The 21,261-nt window shown below is 37.5% G+C and overlaps 1 protein-coding gene across 3 annotated transcripts in view; it reads left to right on the forward strand.

The window, feature by feature from the left end:
* LOC101855875 (multidrug resistance-associated protein 5) overlaps positions 1 to 21,261 on the forward strand; it is an 80,154-nt gene that overhangs the window by 41,861 nt on the left and 17,032 nt on the right. For all 3 annotated transcript variants that reach the window (XM_005100641.3, XM_035970333.1, XM_013083790.2), the window contains exons 7-22: positions 359 to 444; positions 1,516 to 1,689; positions 3,943 to 4,005; positions 4,577 to 4,661; positions 5,185 to 5,333; positions 5,986 to 6,093; positions 6,595 to 6,730; positions 7,577 to 7,716; positions 9,703 to 9,774; positions 12,032 to 12,156; positions 13,847 to 13,919; positions 14,480 to 14,683; positions 15,309 to 15,513; positions 15,924 to 16,073; positions 19,246 to 19,439; positions 20,887 to 21,033. In XM_005100641.3, the coding sequence (XP_005100698.1) occupies positions 359 to 444; positions 1,516 to 1,689; positions 3,943 to 4,005; positions 4,577 to 4,661; positions 5,185 to 5,333; positions 5,986 to 6,093; positions 6,595 to 6,730; positions 7,577 to 7,716; positions 9,703 to 9,774; positions 12,032 to 12,156; positions 13,847 to 13,919; positions 14,480 to 14,683; positions 15,309 to 15,513; positions 15,924 to 16,073; positions 19,246 to 19,439; positions 20,887 to 21,033 (2,111 nt within the window). The remainder of the gene's footprint in view (positions 1 to 358; positions 445 to 1,515; positions 1,690 to 3,942; positions 4,006 to 4,576; positions 4,662 to 5,184; positions 5,334 to 5,985; positions 6,094 to 6,594; positions 6,731 to 7,576; positions 7,717 to 9,702; positions 9,775 to 12,031; positions 12,157 to 13,846; positions 13,920 to 14,479; positions 14,684 to 15,308; positions 15,514 to 15,923; positions 16,074 to 19,245; positions 19,440 to 20,886; positions 21,034 to 21,261) is intronic.

The following is a 21,261-nucleotide window of genomic DNA, read 5'->3' on the forward strand; positions in this document are numbered from 1 at the left end:
TATTGAAGCCAGTGTAATCCATATTACTAAGCATTTCTGCAGATATTACTTGGGTCACATTTCAAGCTCTACTATACTCAAGTCTAGAGGGTAGTCATGGGTCATGACTATGTCTCCTTTAAGTCAATAGAGCTGAGCACTGTAACACTTCTATGTGGGTGGTTGGCGAGTGCTGTAATGTTGTTTGCTCCTTTTTTCCTCTCAAACATCTATCATCCTAATTTGTCCTCCGTTTTCATTTGTTACTCTTGTAACACCCAATCTTTGGCTCTTTTATATGATCTTATTGTGATGCAAGTGCCATAAAACTTACTACATCTGAAAAAAATAACATCTACTCAATTGTTTTTCTCTACAGCTGCAAGAATCAAGTATGGGTCCTTAGCCCTCCTTTACAAGAAAGTACTGCGTGTGAAGAACTTTCAGGATAAAACTGTCGGTGATGTAAGTTATTTTTGACAATCAGTTTATGGTACAGTGTACAACAATAGAGGCTTAATGTTCTTTTACCAACATCTGTGGCGTAATACTTGGGTGCTTCTGCGTCACATGCAGGAGACCCGAGTTCAATTCTTCATGTTAGCCATATAAATGTAATCTGTACATTTTTTATCGAGCCTGCTGTAATGATCCTAGACAATTTCCTGTACAAACCACTTCCCACATGTGTTTTTTCTTTTAAAATTATGACACTGTCCAAAAAGTCCACAGAGGGCTCTCGTGGCCTAGAGGTTAAGGTGTTGGCCTCTCATTCAAAGGTCCTGGGTTCGAATCCGGGTAGCGACCAAAAAATTTTCTTCTCTAAAATTGTCTCCTTTCACCTCCTTTCCTGCTCTCTAGAAATGTTCTGTTGTCTGCTTTCATTTCCACTTTCTGCCCCCACCCCCTCACCTCCTTTGCCCCCTCCTCTGGGCTCCTGACTCTTTCTGCAGCCTTTCTATTGCTACTCCTTGGCTCCTCTTTACTGCTGTCTTTCTGCCACACCCCTGATCTTCTGATAGGAAAGATCTACACCTAGCCTTCTCGGACCAGGGCGAAAAATCTCGGAGGGCCCGTGTGCAAGTTGCGCACGTTAAAGATCCCTTGGTTGTCTAAAATCGATAAGAGTACGCTTCAGCCGCCACCCGGGCAAAATTCAAAATTTCCTACCAACTGAAAATATTAGGTGTGTCCCGCGCGCTCATATGATCTTATGCAGTTGCAAGCGCCGTAAAACTTACCCAAAAAAAAAAAAGTCCGCCCTTCAATGACAACCACTTTTCTTCTCTTCTTCTCGACTATAGGTGGGCCATCTTGGACAATATTGACTGTATTTATAAGTTTGTGGGTGTGGCAGGTGCTCTGGTGTCATTTGCTCTCTATCCTACCAAACCTCTATCCTTATTTCTTCTTTTTTTTGTGTTTGTTACTCTTTTAACACCTAATCTTTGGCACTTATACGACCTAATTGTGTTGCAAGTGCCGTGAAACTGTTATGAAAACTGAAGCACTATAAAAGTTTTCTTCTGTCCCCAGCTTGTCAATTTCATCAGCAATGACAGTCAGCGTATTTGGGATGCCATTATCATGGGGCCCTTTGCCACTGGCGTGCCCGTTGTTCTGATATTGAGCTGTATATACAGCGTCATACTGCTAGGACCATGGGCTCTTGTTGGATGGTTCTTAACTGTTGGATTTTTCCCATTTCTTGTGAGTAAAAACCTTATATGAGTCCTGCTGACAAAAAAGTTTGCTACTCGCATTTTAGCCCTATTGATATTGATATATCAAATTTATTGTTGAGTTTTTACAGTTTACTATTATCAAACCACTACCCAAAAATTATAATGTTCTATCTGCTCAGTACCTAATTTGAGAATTTTGCCGTAAAAAATTTCATTACACATGTCAAGGTTTTTCGAAAGCAGTTAACTGAATATCTTTATAAGGACTCCAAATAACCTTACGCTTTTTGATAGTGCAGATAGAACATTTGGTTTCTAACCTCATGGTCTTAGTAACTTAAAACGGCCAAAAATGTCAGATAGAACTTTGTAATTCTAAGGTAGCGCAATGATGAACTTGAAGAAAATGGCTTCAGTTGTAAGTCTACAAATTTGAACCATCTGTCTGTTTTTGGCTGATATCTCCATACATGCTTTGTGAGGAGTAGCTCATTTTGTCAGCACGCCTCATATATTTGTTGTTTATAATTATGGTATACACTATCCGAAACAGGAAAAAACATCATGTTCGCATGGATCCCAAGCCATGTGGGCATCCGAGGAAACGAGCAGGTAGACGACCTGGCGAAGAAAGCCTCATCCCTTCTGCTGGGATCAACGACAAACACTCTCCCACAGACTGACTTTAGAAATAAAGTCAAAAAGTACACCTCCAGTCTGTGGGAGAGCCACTGGGAAAACCAGAAAAATAATAAATTATATGAAATTAAACCCAGACTAGAACAGCGAAATCCTTCGGATCTCTCCAGAAGAGACGAAGTCATTTTTACTCGATTGCGCATCGGACACACGGCCCTGACTCACAAATACCTCCTACAGGGAGAGGAGAAGCCGTTCTGTGTCGGATGCGACACAGATTTTACCATTAGACACATTTTAACAGAATGTCTAGACTTTAGAGAGATCCGAAGGAAATATTATAAATGCAAGAAATTGCAGGATATTTTCTCCGTCGTTGTTCCCAGCAGAATTTTAAATTTTATAAAGGCCATTGGCCTTTATGGCGAGTTGTAAAGTGAATCTGATATTATTTAAAATTTTTATTGTTACTTAAAAGTTGTTTTAGATCACAAATGTATTTACACCGAATTTGAATATTTTAACTTTTTAGCATTTTAAAGTAAATTAGTTACCAGTCGTGAAGTGAACTTTCGCAGAGGCGAACAACTTGTGTTTCGCGCGCTCATATGACCTTAGCAGTTGCGAGCGCCGTAAAACCTTATACTACTACTACTTATAATTATGGTATCATTCAGTGGTATAAAATCGTTTCAGATCTATACTTTTGGTATTCCCTTTGTGACGCATTTTATGAGTCTTGTGTCTATGTTGTAATGGGATTACACTCTTCACTGTTGCTTGCATAAGACCTGAGTTCAATTCTTGAGTAGGAAGAAAATTCTCTCTCTCTCTCTCTCTCTCTCTCTCTCTCTCTCTCTCTCTCTCTCTCTCTCTTTCTTTCTCTCTCTCTCTCTCTTTCTCTCTCTCTCTCTCTCTTTCTCTCTCTCTCTCTCTCTCTCTCTCTCTCTCTCTCTCTCTCTCCCTCCCTCCCTCCCTCCCTCCCTCCCACACACACACACACACACACACACACACACACACTACCAGGTCTGGGCGTTGAAACTTTCCAAAATCACAAAAGAGTTCCCTTACCGGGTCTGTATACTTCGTGACTTTGTTCCCGGTTACCGGGTCTGTATACACTTCGTTATAATAATATGCACTGATTATGATCAGTGATGTGAACTTGGCAGGTCCTTTTCCTACTCCGCTGTTGTTTTTTTCTTTTTACTTGTAAGACCTCTGAGGGAGGGAAAGTGACATTAGACTCAGGAAAAATATTGCAGATATTAACAGTTGGTGGGTGCTCTGATGTGGTTTGCTCCTTTCTTTCTTATCGAGGCTGCCACTATGAGCAGTCCTACTTTTGTTTCCTGTTGTTGTCTGTCTCTTTTTCCCCAAGCACTAAATTAGCATTATTATTATATTTCTAACGTCCCTTTCTTTGCTCATACAAACATGCAAATCTAAATCATCATTTTCATCAAAACATGCAGTTCTCTTGTGGATAGTTGATGGATGCTCACTCTATCATCCATATATCTCGCCTTTTTTGTGTATGTTACTCTCTTGTACCACCTAATGTTCTGCACTTATTTGACTTTGTGTTGTAATTACTGTTACCATAATATGTCTTTTTTTTTTTTTGTTGCTACAGGTAACGTGTGCCAAACTGGCCATGAAGTATAGAGAGATCAGTATAAAGCTCACAGACAAGAGGGTAAGCTCAGAAAGAATGTCAGATAAATTTTTGTCGTATGCTTTTAACTTAATCAGCATTATGTAGGCCAAAGCATGCTGTTATTAGAATAATGAGAATGGAGGTTGTTACTATCTTAAGAAAATTAATCATTGTAGGCCTACTTTGTTATGTTTTCATGCAAACTGACACTTGTCATTTCGTATTGTTTTTAAAAAATGACATTTCTGAATTTTAACTTGTGTTAATGCCACATTGCACCAGTATTGGTGTAAAATTTTGTTTTCTTAAATTAAGCCATGTACTTATGGATTATAAAGCATATAAGAACTTACTGTTGAGCAGAAATTTGCGCTGTACAAATGCTAATTATTATTAATTATTTTTTCTTAAGACGGCTCATACTTAGTACTTTTTTTACCTGTTTTATCCGTAATCTTCTTATATCCATCCAGTATCAGGCTCGCTACTTTTTGAAAATAGATAATAGTGATTTAAGTATCATTTTACTCCCTAATTTACAGTATTTTGAGGTTCCTAAGTTATTTTGCTCTTGGTCGACTGGATAACTGGAAAACTTTTTTTTTCTCAGGTGGGTTTCACAAATGAACTGCTCACCTGCATTAAATTTGTCAAAATGTATGCATGGGAAGAATGTTTCGGTCAAAAAATCAAAGGTTAGTATATCTAGATTTTATTTTTAGTCCCATGTCTCATTTTGTTCTTTGAGTTAACAGTGCTGTAAATCATTTTGTTCTTGTTTAGAAGTATTTATCCAAATCGTAATATTTGCCAGTCATTGGAATAATGCACAACCACCCCGTTAAAACGTATATCTGCAATCTTTGTCTGTCTTTTTCCTAACTTACTACTTTCCTTTTCAACACATTCTAGTGAATAAATGTTGAATTTGAATACACTAAAAAAAAAACAGAAAAAGCTATTCAACATAAATATCTAAAAAGCTCTATTTAAATTTTAAAAGTGATCCCTAAAAGATAATTGGAATAGGTCTATCAAAAAAAGATTTGACCTGTGTATTGTAAAGTATTCAAATTTTCATCTTGTCAGAAAGAAAATTTCTGCCATAATATTAAATTATATTTACATAAATATCTGTCCTCCAAATTGTTTAACTCAGCCCTCATTTTGTGAAGATATTATTACTTCTTACAAGTGACTTTAACAAATTTGTTTCAGATGTTCGAGCTGGTGAGGAGAAAATTCTTCGGAAAAGTGTATTCCTTCAGAGTGTGACCATGGGATCTTCCATGCTGATTCCTATCTTTGCCAGTTGCGTGACGTTCATTGCTTATGTGGCCACCGGGAACAATCTTACACCCTCCAAGGTGGGAATCTTTCCTTTATACTGTTGAAGATACAGTCCGGCCCAGATATCACAAACACGGAAAACTGAAAATCACACATGATTTATACAATTTGCCGTCCCCCGATTATCTCTTTAATTTTTCTTTATATCTGTTTACCCGAATCACAGATGAGTCAAACGCATTTGTCAGTTCCCAATGGAAAAATATGTATATTAGTATACACGTCTTTTGATAGGTTTAGGAATTGAAAAAAATCAAATTTCCTGTTGGGCTGGTGTAAAAATCTTTGATATTCTTACCATGAGCCTTAACTCGTGATCCTAGGAAACCAAATCTCGGTATGAGGCGTTCCTGACTAACTTATTGGCAGTAGCATCATTTAAGTACCTTTTTTAAGATTTTTGCTGTTTCTTTCTAGCTGTTTCTTTCTAGCTGTTTCTTTGTGGCTTTTCTTACAGGACTACTGTGTTTGATAAAAGGTTTTGCGAGTTTTCATGACTCCAAACTCTGCGCAAATAGGCCTACTATCACAGATGAACTTTACATTGGTCTGTGTTGAAAAAGACCATATATACTGTATTGCACTACGTTTTTCTGTCCCAGCTTTTATTATAGAACGGAACATTTTACAATGGGGAAATTTTTTGATGAAATATTTTGTCTTTTTCAGGCCTTTACATATGTGTCTTTGATGAATGCCATGCAGGGGGCTCTCACTGCCCTACCTTTTGCCCTCAAGTCACTATCTGAGGTCACAGTGACAGTCGCAAGGATGAAAGTGAGAAATTTTTCTTTCAATTCAGATTCTCATTTTAAAAAATAAACTTTATGTTCCGCTGGCCAATAGCATCTCAAGTCAGTAGAAAGATGGCTTTTTGGTTTTATCCCTTTGACTTCCTTACAATTTTTTTAGGTCTCATTCCTGTGGTACCGGTAAAATAGTCAAGGACAAAGTATAGCAGAGAAGTTAATTTACATGCATCTCAGAATCTGTAATATTTTGTCACTTGGTTTCATGGACCACTTACTGCGGAGGTTTTTGTTGTATTTTTCACAGTAGGTCGTAATTTTTTCCTCATCCTGAAATTTTAGAATTTTTGTAAACCAAGCGATTTCATTTATGAAGAGGGATATTTGGGGAATATAAAAGGCATAGGCCTAATATGTATTCGTATATAATCCCAATACTTAAGTGTCAGCTCTGCTTCACGTAATACGTCACATTATTGAAGAGAAAAAAATATTAAAATATTTTTTTATTTATATTATGTTCACCTAGGAAATTCTGTTGCTTGATGAAGTTGTTGAAAATAGCCAACCCTTGCTGGATGATTCTAATGCTTTGGAAGTTATGAATGCGAACTGCACCTGGAGTGTCAGAAAGACTGGAGAGGTAGCACAAGATACAATCAAAGGTAAAGTTGGATGGGATTGAAGGGTACCATAGATAGGTTCTACTTTTCTTTTCCCTTTGTTGTTTAATTTTGTCTATCTGTTTTGCTTGTTCCCAGCACTGACACTTATTGTCGAGCTTCACTTTATGAAAATGAAGGCACTTAATTGTCAGTGGTTGGCGGGTGCTCTGGTATGGTTTGCTCTTTGTTACTTTTGTAACACCTAATCTTCTGCACTTGTATTACCTAGTCATGTTGTAAATGCTATGAAACGCTCACTAATGCACAAAAAAAGGCATTTAATCGTCTGTCATTTTGAGTCAGAATGTTTGGGTCAGACTTCTATCATCAATATCTTACCTCCTTTTTTCCTTGAATGTTATTTTCTAGTGATACCTAATCTTCATCACTTATGTGCCCTAAATGTGTTGCAAGTGTCATAAAACTCTTACTAAAACTAAAAACTGAATTTTTATCCTCAGCTGCTTGGGGAATTGTCGTGACTTTCTGCCCTCTTGGGTCAATCCTTTTTTAGGTGAATTATAAATCTGGAGGGCCCACCTCCTAAATATTTTAGCATTGAAAGGAGCATTATACTTGAATCATATCATACAACCATATGTTAATCAATTGTCATCAAGAATAAAGTCTGTGTGGGTAGTTGGAGGATGCCACTGGTAGGTGCCACTTCTTTTCTTTCCCTTCTGGTGTTTGTCTGTCTGCCTTGCTTCTTCCGAGCACTAAATAACCGTTACTGTGTCGATGAGCTTCTCTTTACTCAAGCAAATAAAATGTCTGTACATTTCTGTACATTTTGTTTTGTGTTTACTCATAATTGTAACCCCATTTTTTTCTTTTCTTTGATAGAACCAAAAAAGAAGCAGAAGAACAAGAAGAAAGCTGCAACAGAAGAAGAGCTGGCCATGACAGATGACCTTAACAAGGAGAGCGGTGGTCAAATCTACACAGCCCCTGTCCTGCGCAACATCACATTCACTTTGAAGAAAGTATGGCAACACTCCCCAGTACTATTAATAATCTAATTTGCATGACAATTTTCTCATAGAAATTTTGTATTCGTATACTTGATACATATAGATATATATGTTCAAAGTATACACCTGTCAAGTAAATTTAAAGTGCGATATCCCTTTGAATGTAATGCTCATTATTTTTTTAGAAAATGGAAATGTGCAGCATAAATGTTATTTATTATTTGACAGTCTAGTTCCTGATGTGTGCATCTATTTTTAGTTGAAAAGTAGTATGATTATGATTCAGTTTTGATCCTAGTATGATAGAGACATACAGACCTCTTATAAGCCTAGAGCTGTTATGTTTCAAGTAAGTATTTTCATTTTGTTTTCATTTGTTTTTTAATAGGAACAAGTAGGCACAGAACAGAGACTAGTACATGGTTACTTTTTATTTTGAAAACTTATTTGCAAATGAAAACTACAGCGGAAAAACGACTGTAGTCACAAACTAAAAATTGCGAGGATATCAATTTTAAATGCTTCTTGACTGATAGCTGTATAATTTACTTCTTCTTTCCTCTCAAACATCTATTGTCCTTATCTCTCCTCCTTCTTTTTTGTGTTTGTTACTCTCTTGGAACACCTCTAATCTTCGGCACTTATATGACCTTATTGTGTTGCAAGTGCCATAAAACACTTACTAAAACTAAAAAATATAATTTGAAGTCTTGTCTAAGAAGGAATTTGACTGAAGAAATCTGTAGGCGATTGCATATCAGTACTGTTTTCCTAGTACAAAACTGTGTCGAAAGTGCTGTAAAACTCCCACTCAGTCAATCATTCCAAAAACAATTACTGTCTTCTTATACCGTAGAACATTCCCAACTCCCTTTATGGATCAATAAAGCTACTGCAGTGGGTGGTTGGCAGGGTCTCTGGTGTGGTTTGCTCCTTTTTTTTGCTATCAAACATCGATCTCCTTATCTCTCCTTTTTTGTGTTTTTAACTCTCTTGTAACACCTTACCTTCGGCACTTATATTATCTAATTGTTGCAAATGTCATAAAATTCTTACCAAAACCAAAAAAAAGCTCGTGCATCAGACAGGGGTCTACTACATCTCATCAATAATAATACTGAAAATTGAAAACCCAAGTTACTACAAGACAGCTAGTGGTTAGCACGTTGTCCTTTTTTTTCCCTTCTACACTTTATGCGGATGCTGAAAATCCCCCAGTATCAGTGGTGTGGTTAGGCATTTCACCATCACACGCTGGAGACTAAAGTACAATTTTCGAAGTGGGAAGACTTTGAGTATCTTGGCTTCTTGGTCTTTCTGCTGGGATGTTGTATCCCTCAAAGCCGGGGTTAACATTAACAGATGGGATCAAAGCCTTCCTAATAAATTTATCTAAATTATGTCATTGGGGAAACTAAAAACCCTACCCTTTTTTGGTAAGATTTATTTTTGCAGAAAATTCCTAACCTTCTCTTTCGTTGACTGATCCATGGTGATGACTCTTTGAACTTGTCTTTCCCTGTTATTATGATCATGTCATTCATTCATGTTTTGTTTTGTTTGTCATTTCCTGTTTTTTATGATCATGTCATTTGTGCTGTTTATTTATAATCAAGGTTGGTTGACAAGTTCTGTGGTATGGTTTACTCCTTTCTTATCAAATATCTTCCATCCTTATCTCTCCTTTTTTTGTTTTTTTTTGTTTGTTACTCTCCTGTAACACTTCTAATCTTTGGCATGGGTCATTGGTGGGTGTTCTGATGTGATTTGCTTCTTCTTTCCTATCAAACATTTATCGTCTTTATCTCCCCTTCTTCTTTTTTATGTTTGTTACTCTCTTGTAGCACCTCCAATCTTCTGGCGCTCATATGACCTTATTGTATTGCAGGTGCCGTAAAACTTGTGCAAAAGATAAAATCTTTGGCATTTATGACCTGTGCAAGCTGCATAAAAATCTTTACTGAAACAAATATATTTACAATTTTTTATTTTATTCAGGGAGAGCTGCTAGGCATCTGTGGACATGTTGGATGTGGCAAGAGTTCTCTCATAACAGCTCTCCTTGGACGGGTCAGTTTTTACTTCTTCCTTTAAAAAGATTTTGATTCTTTTGCTCCGTGGGTAGTTGGCGGGTGCTCTTTTGCGGTTTGCTCCTTCTTTCCTACCAATTATCTATCATCCGTTTCATCTATCATCCTTATCATACCCCCGGGGCGGTGCCACTGACTGAAGTGTCTTTAGGCCATTGCCAAAGGGGGGACATTTCTCGTTCTAGTGCACAGTAGAATTGTAAATGGGCTGATCTATGTCATGCACATAACTGTGCCTGAACTACAACAGGGAACTGCTGAGTTTTCTTTTCTAGTCCTTACTATCGTAATTTTCTTCTACTTCTTTTGTATGTTTGTTACACTGTTGTGACCCGCTATTTCTGGGGTGCCTTGATAATCGAAGCAGACTTTGTGCTGCGGAAGCTAGAGAGGTGAGCAGAGTAAGTCTGATTCCCTGCAAGGACTTCTTTGTTGACATCCACCCCTTGGCGCTCATATGACCTTATGCAGTTGCGAGCGCTGTAAAACCTCTACTAAAATAAAAAAACCTCTCCTTTTTTGTTTCTCTCTCTGTAACACCTAATCTTCAGCACTTGTATGACCTAATTGTTTTGCAATTGTTGCCGTAAAACATTTTCAAAGACTAAATCTTTTGTCCTGTCTCTCGTACTCTTTCCATGTACCGAAGTTATTCTGCCAGTGAGTTTCTCTTTACTCAAAAATACTTTTCAAGTCATAGGTCAACTATTTTAATGATGTGGTCTGCTTTTTCACTTTTTTTGTTTTCATGCATTTTTAATCTGCCTTATCACACTTAAATGATCAGTCTTTATAGTATTGGAGAGTCAGAACTTTGTCCTTCACTCTAGGAGTTGAAAAGGAAGTAACACACTTTCTTAATGTCAGCAGGAAATGACTTGATTCAGTAGAATGGACGTGAACACCTGTAAAGTGTATATATGTGTTGGTATTTTCTTCAGTGCATTATCTCTGCTTTTTTTCTCTTTGGTTTTTCATCTTCCTTTCCTCTAATTTATGAGTATGTGGGGTGGGCAGATGCTCTCTTGTGGTTTGCTCCTTCTTTCCTATCAAACATCTGTCATCCTGATCTCTTTTTTTTTTTTTTTGTCCTGTATTAACACCTCTAATCTTGAGCACTTATATGATGTAATTGTGTTGCAAGTGGTGTAAAATGCTTACTAAAACTAAACAAAAATTATGTCAGAAGCATCATAAAACAAACTCAAAATAGTCATTCATAGTTTTTTAGCCTTGGTTAGCAGTGACCATGATTAGTTTGGTTCTGGTACTTCTTTTATGGAGGTTCCTGTATTTGTGGATAGCCTGCCTCATGGTCTTAGTTACTCTTTTAGATATTTTTGAGTTTGTGGAAATTTTGAGGGGCAGACCAACTCAATATGTGTGGTGAGCTGACAAAATGAGTAACTTCTCGCAATCCACAAATGGAGATATATGCCCAAAATTTACACTATGGTCAACTTTGTAGATTTTCTATTGATGCCCTATTCTTTAAGTATAACAAAAACTTTTACTATTTCATACCTATAGATTTTTAACACATCATCTGTCAGCATGACATATCTATTTCCATGGGGCTCGAATCCGAGGAGTATCTAATTTTGTCAGCACGCTTCGCATATTACTTCCTGTTTTTTAGATTCCTCTTCTGATCTAGGTGTTTTCTATTTTCTTCCACTCTTAATGGGTAGTTGGAGGGATCCACCGGAGGGTCATCCTTCATCATTTCTCTGTACAGAGTGAGCATTTTCATGTCCATTCACCTTAGAGTGTTGATAGGGCATTAGACCCATATATTTGCATGTCGATTCCCATCTTCTAAGACTTATACTTTTATCTTCAGTCTGGCACTTTTAGCGTGTGTGTGATCCTTAGTGAATCTGGTACAGATCTTCAAGATATGGCTGGACAAAAAAAAAGAACTTTAGTTACATCCATTTTTTTTTTACTAGCGTTTGTAGTGTAGCCGTTGCGCTTCACTGTTGCACACAGGAGACCAGAGTTTGATTCCCCGGTGGGGAGAAAATTTTGTATCAAGTATCTGTCTCTGCTCAGATGTTGTTATCCTTTTCAGCATGGACCCACCACCCAAATGATCTAAATTGTGTTGATGGGGGCATAAAAAAATACTCGCATTAAAAGAAAGCCCATACATTTTTAGATTTAATTTTGATATTAATCAGGTTGATCAGAATTATAAAATACTAAAGTTATTTCTTCTCAACCTCTTTTCCTAGATGGATGTTTCTTCGGGCACTATTGCCATGACAGGGTCTGTGGCTTATGTGTCACAACAAGCCTGGATCACGAATGACTCTGTGAAGAACAACATACTGTTTGGAAATGACTATGATGAAGACAGGTATTTACAGTTTGCTTTCTTTTCTCTCTACTTTATATTTTGCTTTCTTTTCTGGGGTTTTATTTTTAGTTGGGAGGGCATGGCGCCACTGGTAGGTCCTACTTCTTTTTTCCTTTTGTTGTTTCTGTCTTGCTTCTTCCCGGCACTAAATGATGGTTATTGTGTCATTATTTTTGTTACTCTTTTACCACTTCTTTATACTAATTCAAACTGCTGGTTTGTAATGTAAGATAAGGTTCATCTTTATGGTCAAGATCCTGGCACATTGGTTTGGTGTTTCACCACGTACACACACACATATACACACACACACACACACACACACACACACACACACACACACACACACACACACACACATATACAAGCACACCCACGCAGTATGCTTGCACTCACAAACAGGCTCAGTCACATGCATAATAAAAATGAACAGTAATATATACAATAATAATGAATATAGATACATACTCAATATTCTGATTGTAACTCCATGGTATTTTCTGATGCATGCTCTAAGGTTATATGAGTACTTATAACAAGATGATTAAGATGGAAGAAATTTGGATTATGGTAAGAAGGACCTTCTGTATCTTTCTTTGTACAGATCGGAAGCCTAGATCGTTTACTTCTGATATTTTTATTTGAGGGAACAACTATTGTCGAAAAGATGGAATAAGTTTTTCTAGTGCAAGCTATAATGTATAATTCACCGAAGTAGGGAAATGTAGATGTTGAAATTTTGCATGCTTTCCGTATTAATCATTCAGTTTTCCTTTTTCTTGTCATGTGTTCCCGGCCCATTCTGTTACACAGAAATTGATCATACTTTCTATTTTTGAATGATAGAATATGAACATCAATGATGTATCAACTTTTTTTTTTAATGAGCTTCCTTAGAAAAATAGTCTTTTGTTCACTCTTTTGTGCAGGACTAAAGTGTGGATATGCCAGTCGAGTTTGTATATTGTAACAGCCAAATAGTTATAATCTGACACTTGCTCGACGTTTTCATTTTTAATTTCGAATGGTTGCAGGGGCAGTTTCTTTTTTCTAAAGTGAACAAGTTCTTTGGGGGATTTTTCCCATTTAAAAGCAGCTTATGATTTTCACACCACTCAGAAAAGTTTAGTACAAAATTCCGATAAGCAGTTTCGTTAAGGTCAGCCTGAATGAGCCCAATTATGGTTGAATCGTCTGCAAATTTGATCAACTTGATGTTACTGTTGTTTTATTAATGTGATGGGATTGCTAAACTTTGCCTCTACTGCAAAACATTTTAACTTTTGGGGATAGTTTTTTTTAAGTCAGTTAAGTGATGGAATTAAAACTTATCTCTGGCAAGCCGGTCAAAACCACTGGGCTGGTGAGCCGGCAGCGGCTTGGGCGCATTCCTTCACTACTTCAACATCAAATTATTTTTTGGCAACACGTCTCTTTTACCTGGATTTCCTTCATTAGATGAACCATTGAAGTAGGTTCACTTATTTTGATTTAATGGCCAATTTAGTGATCAAAAGAGTGCCTGGCATAGCTGGTTTTCTCCCCGTAGGAGATTAAGAGTTAAGAAAAAAAAAGCATAAAATATGATTTTCCATTTCGTCTAGCCCTATCAGAACTATGGACAAGAAAATTTGACTTGTTATCTAAACCTCATAACTTGAAGGAATAAATTGTACTGCTTTGTTTTCAGATACAAAAGTGTGATTGAAGCCTGTGCTCTAAAACAAGATATTGATTCTTTGGCTGCTGGAGATGAATCTGAGGTAAGAGGTTTTTCTTTTTTTTTCAGGGGGGGGGGGGGGGGGGGGGGTTGTACAAGATAATTTGTGCTAGTATATGTTTATGAGTTTATGAGTCATTTTCAAAAGAAGAGCAAAAGTTGGCCATAATATGTATTTCCCTCCATTCATGAAAAACTACACGGATTTATGAAATCTTGTCATTTTCAATTGATAAATATACATATATATATTTGATAGGAAGCAGTAGACCAAAATCCACTACTGAAATAAGTAAATGTCGAAGATTTTGGCCACTGGTGTGTTTATAGCATTTTTGTTTCACTGTAAAGGGTCTTTACAGAGCTCGATCATGAATAACAAATAGGAATAGCAAATAAATGTGGCACTCAAGGATGCTCAAATAAAATGAAAATGTGCCAGTATTTTCAAGAAAACATTTTCTGGAATTTGTGGACAGGCACATTACGTAGTGTTGTAGAGAAGCTGATCCATGCCATTGAACAAGTGCTTTTAGAGTGATATTAAAAAATGAAGTATACATTTTTTTAAACAACCAATACCATACAACAATCTAATTTCAGGTGGGAGAGCGCGGAGCTACCCTTAGCGGAGGTCAGAAACAACGCATCTCTCTCGCCCGAGCTGCCTACAGCAAATGTGATTTGATTTTTTTGGATGATCCTTTGTCGTCTGTGGATGTTCACATTGGTCAACATTTATTTGAACATTGCATTATGGGCTTGATGAAAGGCAGCACAGTGGTGCTAGTCACTCACCAGTTACAGGTCAGTGCTGTCTGTCTGTCGGCCCGTCTGTCCATTGGTCCACCCGCCTGTCTGTCTCATCCCTTTTGATGGCAGTAATTGTAAATATGCTTCTCTAGAATGAGCAAACATGATTAAATGTGTACCTTTTTTTATGACACTTATTCTCTACATATACCGAGTGTCTTCCTTGCACATAAAGATTTCTTCTGCTTGTTCATGAAATGCAACTTTGACTCCTATGGGTGGTTGGCGGATGCTCTGGTGTGGTTTGCTTCTTCGTTCCTATCAAACGTCTATAGTCTTTATCTCCCCTCCTTCTTTTTTGTTTGTTACTCTCTTGTAACACCTCTAATCTTCGGCACCTATATGACCTTATTGTGTTGCAAGTGCCATAAAACACTTTTTTTTTAAAGACTCTTGTTAATTGAAGCTCTAAATTATTTCTCACCAGAATTTTGCTGTGATTCATTCAATTGGTAAATTATGTCCTTTTTAGGACATGCTTTCCATTATTGTAAGCAGTATACTACTGATGTTTTGTTCAATATATTCACAGTGACTATCTTCATTTCAGCTCTCTATTCTGAGCGCTTACTTTCTATATCATTTTCGTAATTTACCAACAATTTCTGATCCCCCACAGTATCTGAAACACTGTACATCTGTCTTGGTGATGAAAGAAGGAAAAGTTGTGGAGCAAGGACCTCATTCAGAACTGATGTCTGTGAATGGAGAATATGCCAGTCTTCTGAACCTCTACAATCAAGAGAAGAAAAGAAAGACCACAAACTCTAGGTCTGAAAGTTCAAATAGAGATCGCAGCTCAGAATCTGAACCTCTGTCATCGGGTGAGAGCATACTACTGGTGATTTTAGTGAGAGATGTTTTGCAGGGAATAATTTTTTTCATACTTATAGTTTTTAAATAGAATAGTGACTACATTGATGAAGAAGAGCATATTTCACAAGTTTAAAGTGGTACGCAATGAACATTAGAAAACGGGGGACAACTATGGTTTATATTTTCTTCCTTATTCTTATTGCTCCTTCTTTCTCACCCGAAGCATGTTGGGAAATAGACTGGTGTCTGTCAAAAAGTAAGATCTCCCCCAGTAAATATAGGGTGCGACTCACATATCACAATTTAAACAAATTCCATTTTAATTAGAACTTGGTTTTGTTATTCCATTGTTTGAATGCAAATTGTAAGTTGTTGGATTTTGTTTAGACTTTCAGCAGTATATGGTTTTTTGTTTCAGATCCTCAGGACAGCAGCTTAGATCATACTGGCAGTAATGGTGATGCAGGTCTCAGCAGTCCAGATGTCAGTTTGTCTTTAAACTTCATGGAAGAGCTAACAAAGAAAGACACTGATCCCTTTTTGTCCCAGAAATATGAACAGGAACAAGGTGGGTACTCTGCCGTTGTAAGGGAAAACGACGAATGGTCCTGCGCAGGTAGCGAGGCAAATTTTTCAGGAGAGGCAAAAACAGTTTTCACTTTATAACTCTTCTATTTTTCACTCTTTTAAGCTGTAATTCACCAGATATCTGATTGAGGTGTTCATAAAGCAGTTTTTTAAGTTTGAATGGTTTAGGTTAAAAAGTAGCAAAGTTATTCGACATTCGTCGTTCTCCCTTACACTGCGCGCCCGCAGGTGAGCCTTGCGATGTACGTGAAAACGACAAATGGTACGATTCGTCGTTCTCACTTACACTGGTGAACATTATGGGAGTAGGCGATGGTCAGTTGTGACGCATTATTGACAGTAATGACTGTGTACTGGTTACTACAAATAAAAATAAGACGTATACAAACTAGCTATTATACGTATAGTTAGGTGTTTGTTATATCCCAACTGTAACTCGGATAAACGTCCTTCATTTGCCTTCCTCGCTTGGTTAAATATTACACAGTCAGTGTACAAATCAGATGTGCGCACATTTTCAACAGCTTGATTTAAAACTGTCTCATTCAGAACAAAAGTTTGATCTCCATGATATCTCTTTATTGTATTCTATTCAGAAGCGAGTTTTACTTTTATTTTCGCTAATTGCAAAATTTTCCCTGCACGACCAAAGGGATCAACAATGTTACAATGTCAATAACGATCAGATCATTGCCAAGTCAAACTTTCTCGTAAGAAATGTAACAATCTGACCAGACTGTATCACAAACGCTTTCGGGAGAGGTAATGCGACGCTTTGTATTTAATAAAGGATTCAGTTGATCGGAAAACATACCACAAAGTAGAGATCGACAAGGACAGTTTGAATCTGCAAGACATTATTATACTCGATCGTATCGTCCATCAAGTCATAAAAAATCGTAAAGCAAGACTAAGTGTCGCCACAATACGTCCACTTTTTAAGTTGGACAAAGAAATTTACTCTCATAAAGCAGTGTCATTAATTGCTTGGTAATTCTATAAGGATGTCGACCAGTGACACGTGCTAGACAAATTGCGGCACTATAACCATCGTTGGGATTTGGGATGTCAAATGACTGGACAGCAAACTAACATGACGTTAGTCTGTGAACATCTGGCGGACGCTAATATGCAGTCTTAATGATTTCTCCCTAAATACTTTTTGACCCTCCCATTCCCACCCCGTTCCCCCTGTTCCCATCCGTTTTCCCCTCTCTCCCACCTGCTCAATTCACCCAATCAGCATAGGCCTAATACCTGAAGACAGACAGAAAGACACACTAAGTGATACATTCTTATAAACCTGGTCGACGGTACTCCGGGGGAGGGGGTGGTGCTGTGTTTGTTTGAAAAAAACCTAGTATGTTTGTACTGACGCAACAGTGACCAATTGTCATTCATCGCCCTTGCCGAATTTGCCCAACGGCAGAGACTAGGGGACAACGCCGAACGAGCAGTGATCCTTGACCGATCGACCATTCGTCGTTCTCCCTTACACTGAGCCCTGGCTCGGAGCTCGCCAGTGTAAGGGAAAACGACGAACTTTCAATTACGCAACAACGGATTAGGATATGACAAAAAATTTTACACCATCAGATGTAGAATTAAATACTCTATGAAATATGTAAAAATACAAAAATTGAAAAATTTTTACCATTCGTCGTTTTCCCTTACGACGGCAGTACTGTCCTTCTGATCTGTGAGGCATAGTTCTGTTCAGCATATTATCTTGTAGAATGTGTTGAATTTTTTTTAAAGTGCATTTAATATTTCAGATGTGCTGTAATATCATTTTTAATGTTAATGCAAGAAAGAGCCTGACTTTTGTAAAAAAAAGTTGGTTTGGATTATGGCAAATAACTCACATTCAAACATAAGACAAGTTTCACATGGTACAACGAGAGATATCTTCTAAATTATACTATGGGTATTTTATAACATAGTTTACTCCCATTTACATAAGTCATTTCAAAGAATGAGGGAGGGTACAAATTCAAAATATACAGGAAGAATCATCATCACTGCTTTTCTCACCCTGTATCAGGGTATAGGTCACAAACATTCTACCTTTCCGTATTCTTGGCTAGTCTCTTGATGTTGTTCCATGTCTTCCCACTTTTCTATACATCATTCTCTGCAATTCTTCTCCATGCTCCACTTGACTTTCCCCTTGATCTCTCTTACCCTGTGGATTCTAATCCATCACCTTCTTTGTTATTCAGCTGCTTGGCTTTCTGAGAGTATGTCCAATCCAGCACCACCACCTTCTTCCCCCTTCATCTCTGACTGGGCTCCATTTTGTTCTCCTTAACTCTTGCTCATTGATGCACTTTGTGTCCATCTGATCATGAGTAACTCTTTCAGACACTTGTTCAGGAAAATCTGGATCCACTCTGTGAAAGACTGAGATAAGTTTGTTTCATACCCTTAAAGCAAGACTTGACTTCACATTTGAGTTGAAAATCCTCAGCTTTGTTGGGAATGAGATATTAGTGGTCCTCCAACTCCTATTCAAAGATATGAATGAATTCTGTTCTGTTTCGTTTTGAGACTTTATTTCAGCTCCTGTACCTCCTTCTTTCAAGATAGCTGAAGGATTCAACATCTTCTTGTGCATTTCCTTCCATTGTGACTTGCTCTTTTCGTGGTGCATCTATCCTTACGACCTTTGACTTTCTGGGGTGGATTCTCAATAGGATCAAAGCCAGCCTCCTAAATGATGTAAACTGTCAATGGGATTGTAAAAAACACTAACATTGTTATTGTTAGCGATCCAGTAGCATATGAGCGTTAACTCCCCTGCATGATGCCATTCTGTAATAGCTGCATGTCTGTTCTAATTGTTGTCTTGAGGAGTAGAGGCAGTTAGATGTGTGGAGTAGCTTGGGAATAAAACATCCCCTTAGTTTGGTTAGTTTTCTACAGAAGAAACAGATGATGTTCCACTGTCTCTGAGGAGAGGTAGTCACATAGTGGGCAGGCAGCAGACTGCTTTACTCCAATTCAGTTGAAATGTTGATTGAGGGGCACATGTTGTTTTCTAGGTTGGAAGATTATGGATTGATCTCCCCTCCTCAATTCATTGATTGGATATTTGACCAGCGCTTTTTATGTTAAATTTAATTATATATGCTTGTGGTGACTTTCCTCAGAGTTCGAAGGTCAACTGACAGAGCAAGAGGAAATGGAGAGTGGGTCTCTGAGATGGCCAGTCATCCGTCAGTACATTCAGGCCTCTGGGGGCTTTGTTTGGTTCTTGTGTGTGCTTTTGTTTTTCTCTCTACCTGTGGCTGGAGTCACCACGGCAGGCTGGTACCTGACCTATTGGCTGGAACAAGGTGGTGGGGTGAGCATTCAAGATTTGGGGTATAATTCTCTAGAGTTTGAAAATATTTTACTTCTTGTTTGTGGGTGGTTGGCAGGTGCTGTGGTGTGGTTTCCTTCTTTTCCTATTAAACACCTGGTTTTTTTTAATCTCTCCTTTTTTGTAATTCTCTTTTGTAGCACCTCTATACTTGGGCACTTGTATGTCGTTACATTACAAGTGCTCTAAAACTCTTTTTTAAAAATAATTACTACTCCTACTCGTTCAGTGATTACAAATGTTTGCCAACATTATCGACTCAATCTAGATTGGTCAGGGTGGGCTGAATCAACCCTACTTATGAATTACATTGGAGCAGATAGATGCAGATACTTAACTAAAATGTTCCCCACACTGGAATGGAACTCATGTCTGTGCGCAATTGCAAAGAGCCTAAGTACATTACAGACATAAGTTTCTTGTTCAGCGTGATTACAGTAGTACCCTATGTGTCATACACATTCATCTAAAACAGAAAAGTCTATATATTGTCCTGAAAAGTGTAAACCTGCTTCCCTAGGGTCTGGGTGGGGGTTTTTGGGGGGTTTTTTAGGGGGGGGGGAGGAGAGGGTTGGCTTATTTTTTTTTAGGGTTGGCTTTGTTTTTTGGGGTTTTGAATCTCTGAGTTTTGATGTTTTGACTCTAGCAACAAGTGGTTTATTGTATTGGAATAACAGAACTTTGGAGCAGGAGAAACAAACTTATCTTTTTGATAAATGACTTTCTGTCTCTGTTAAACTTTGTGGTCAGCGTCTCCTTCTGTTCACTTAAGGCAGACTTTACTGGCATTTCGACATTTTGCAACAGTAAACATGATTATTACCTGTGTTTTCTTCACTACTTGCTGTCAGTTTCCTCCTTTCTCATTCTTCTTGTCAACCAGATCAGAAAAAAAAAAAACAGGTGGATGCTCTGGTATGGTCTGTTCCTTGTTTCCTATCAAATATCTATCATCTTTATTTCTCCTCATTCTTTTTTGTTTTACTCTTGTAACACCTAATCTTCTACACTTTTATGACCTAATTGTTTCTAGTGCTGTAGAACTGTTAGTAAAATAGAAAAAAAGAAAACCCACTAGGATTGAGGACACTCGTTTCAAAACTAAACTTATCATTTTAATGATTCCAGTGTTCAGTGTTCTTTTGTGCCATTCACATATTATTGTCTAGTGCCAAGTAAAATGCAAATCATTAAATCTCTTCCAGCAAATTGGTCTGGTAATGATTATTCCTTGTCCTGTAATAACCAACAATACTTATATAATGCACTATTATGTACTTGCATATATGTAGATGTGCAGATAGGTTTAAAAAGGTTTGAGGGCATATGTTTCTCTTTATTCAAACGACAAACCAAGAAACAAGGTTTAAGACATGATTGTGATGTAGTCATTTTGCTAGTATGAATAATTTAAAAATTGTGTTTTCAGGATTCGAACATGACCATGGGCAATATCACCCTGCCAAGTATGAGAGTTGTAGATCACCCTGACAAGAATACATATCTCGGCATTTATGCCAGTTTCATTCCACTGCTCATTGTTCTCATGTTGATGCGTTCTTTATTACTCACAAAGGTAGGTAGTTGTGCATATTTTTTTCTAGAATAATAAATGTGTGTATTTAATGTTTTTCCAGCAATTTTTTGTCACTCTCTCTTAGAATGAGCCTTGCAGTTGAATTTCAGTTATTCCGTTTTTTTACTTGACCAATGTTTCACGATTTCAAAGAAAAGTGGCATATTGTATTGCCTGTGACCTGAAAGTGGGCTTTTGATATGAATTAAATTTCAAATGTTAATATAT

This window comes from Aplysia californica, unplaced genomic scaffold (genome assembly GCF_000002075.1).
Source record: "Aplysia californica isolate F4 #8 unplaced genomic scaffold, AplCal3.0 scaffold00254, whole genome shotgun sequence".
Lineage (NCBI taxonomy): Eukaryota > Metazoa > Mollusca > Gastropoda > Aplysiida > Aplysiidae > Aplysia > Aplysia californica.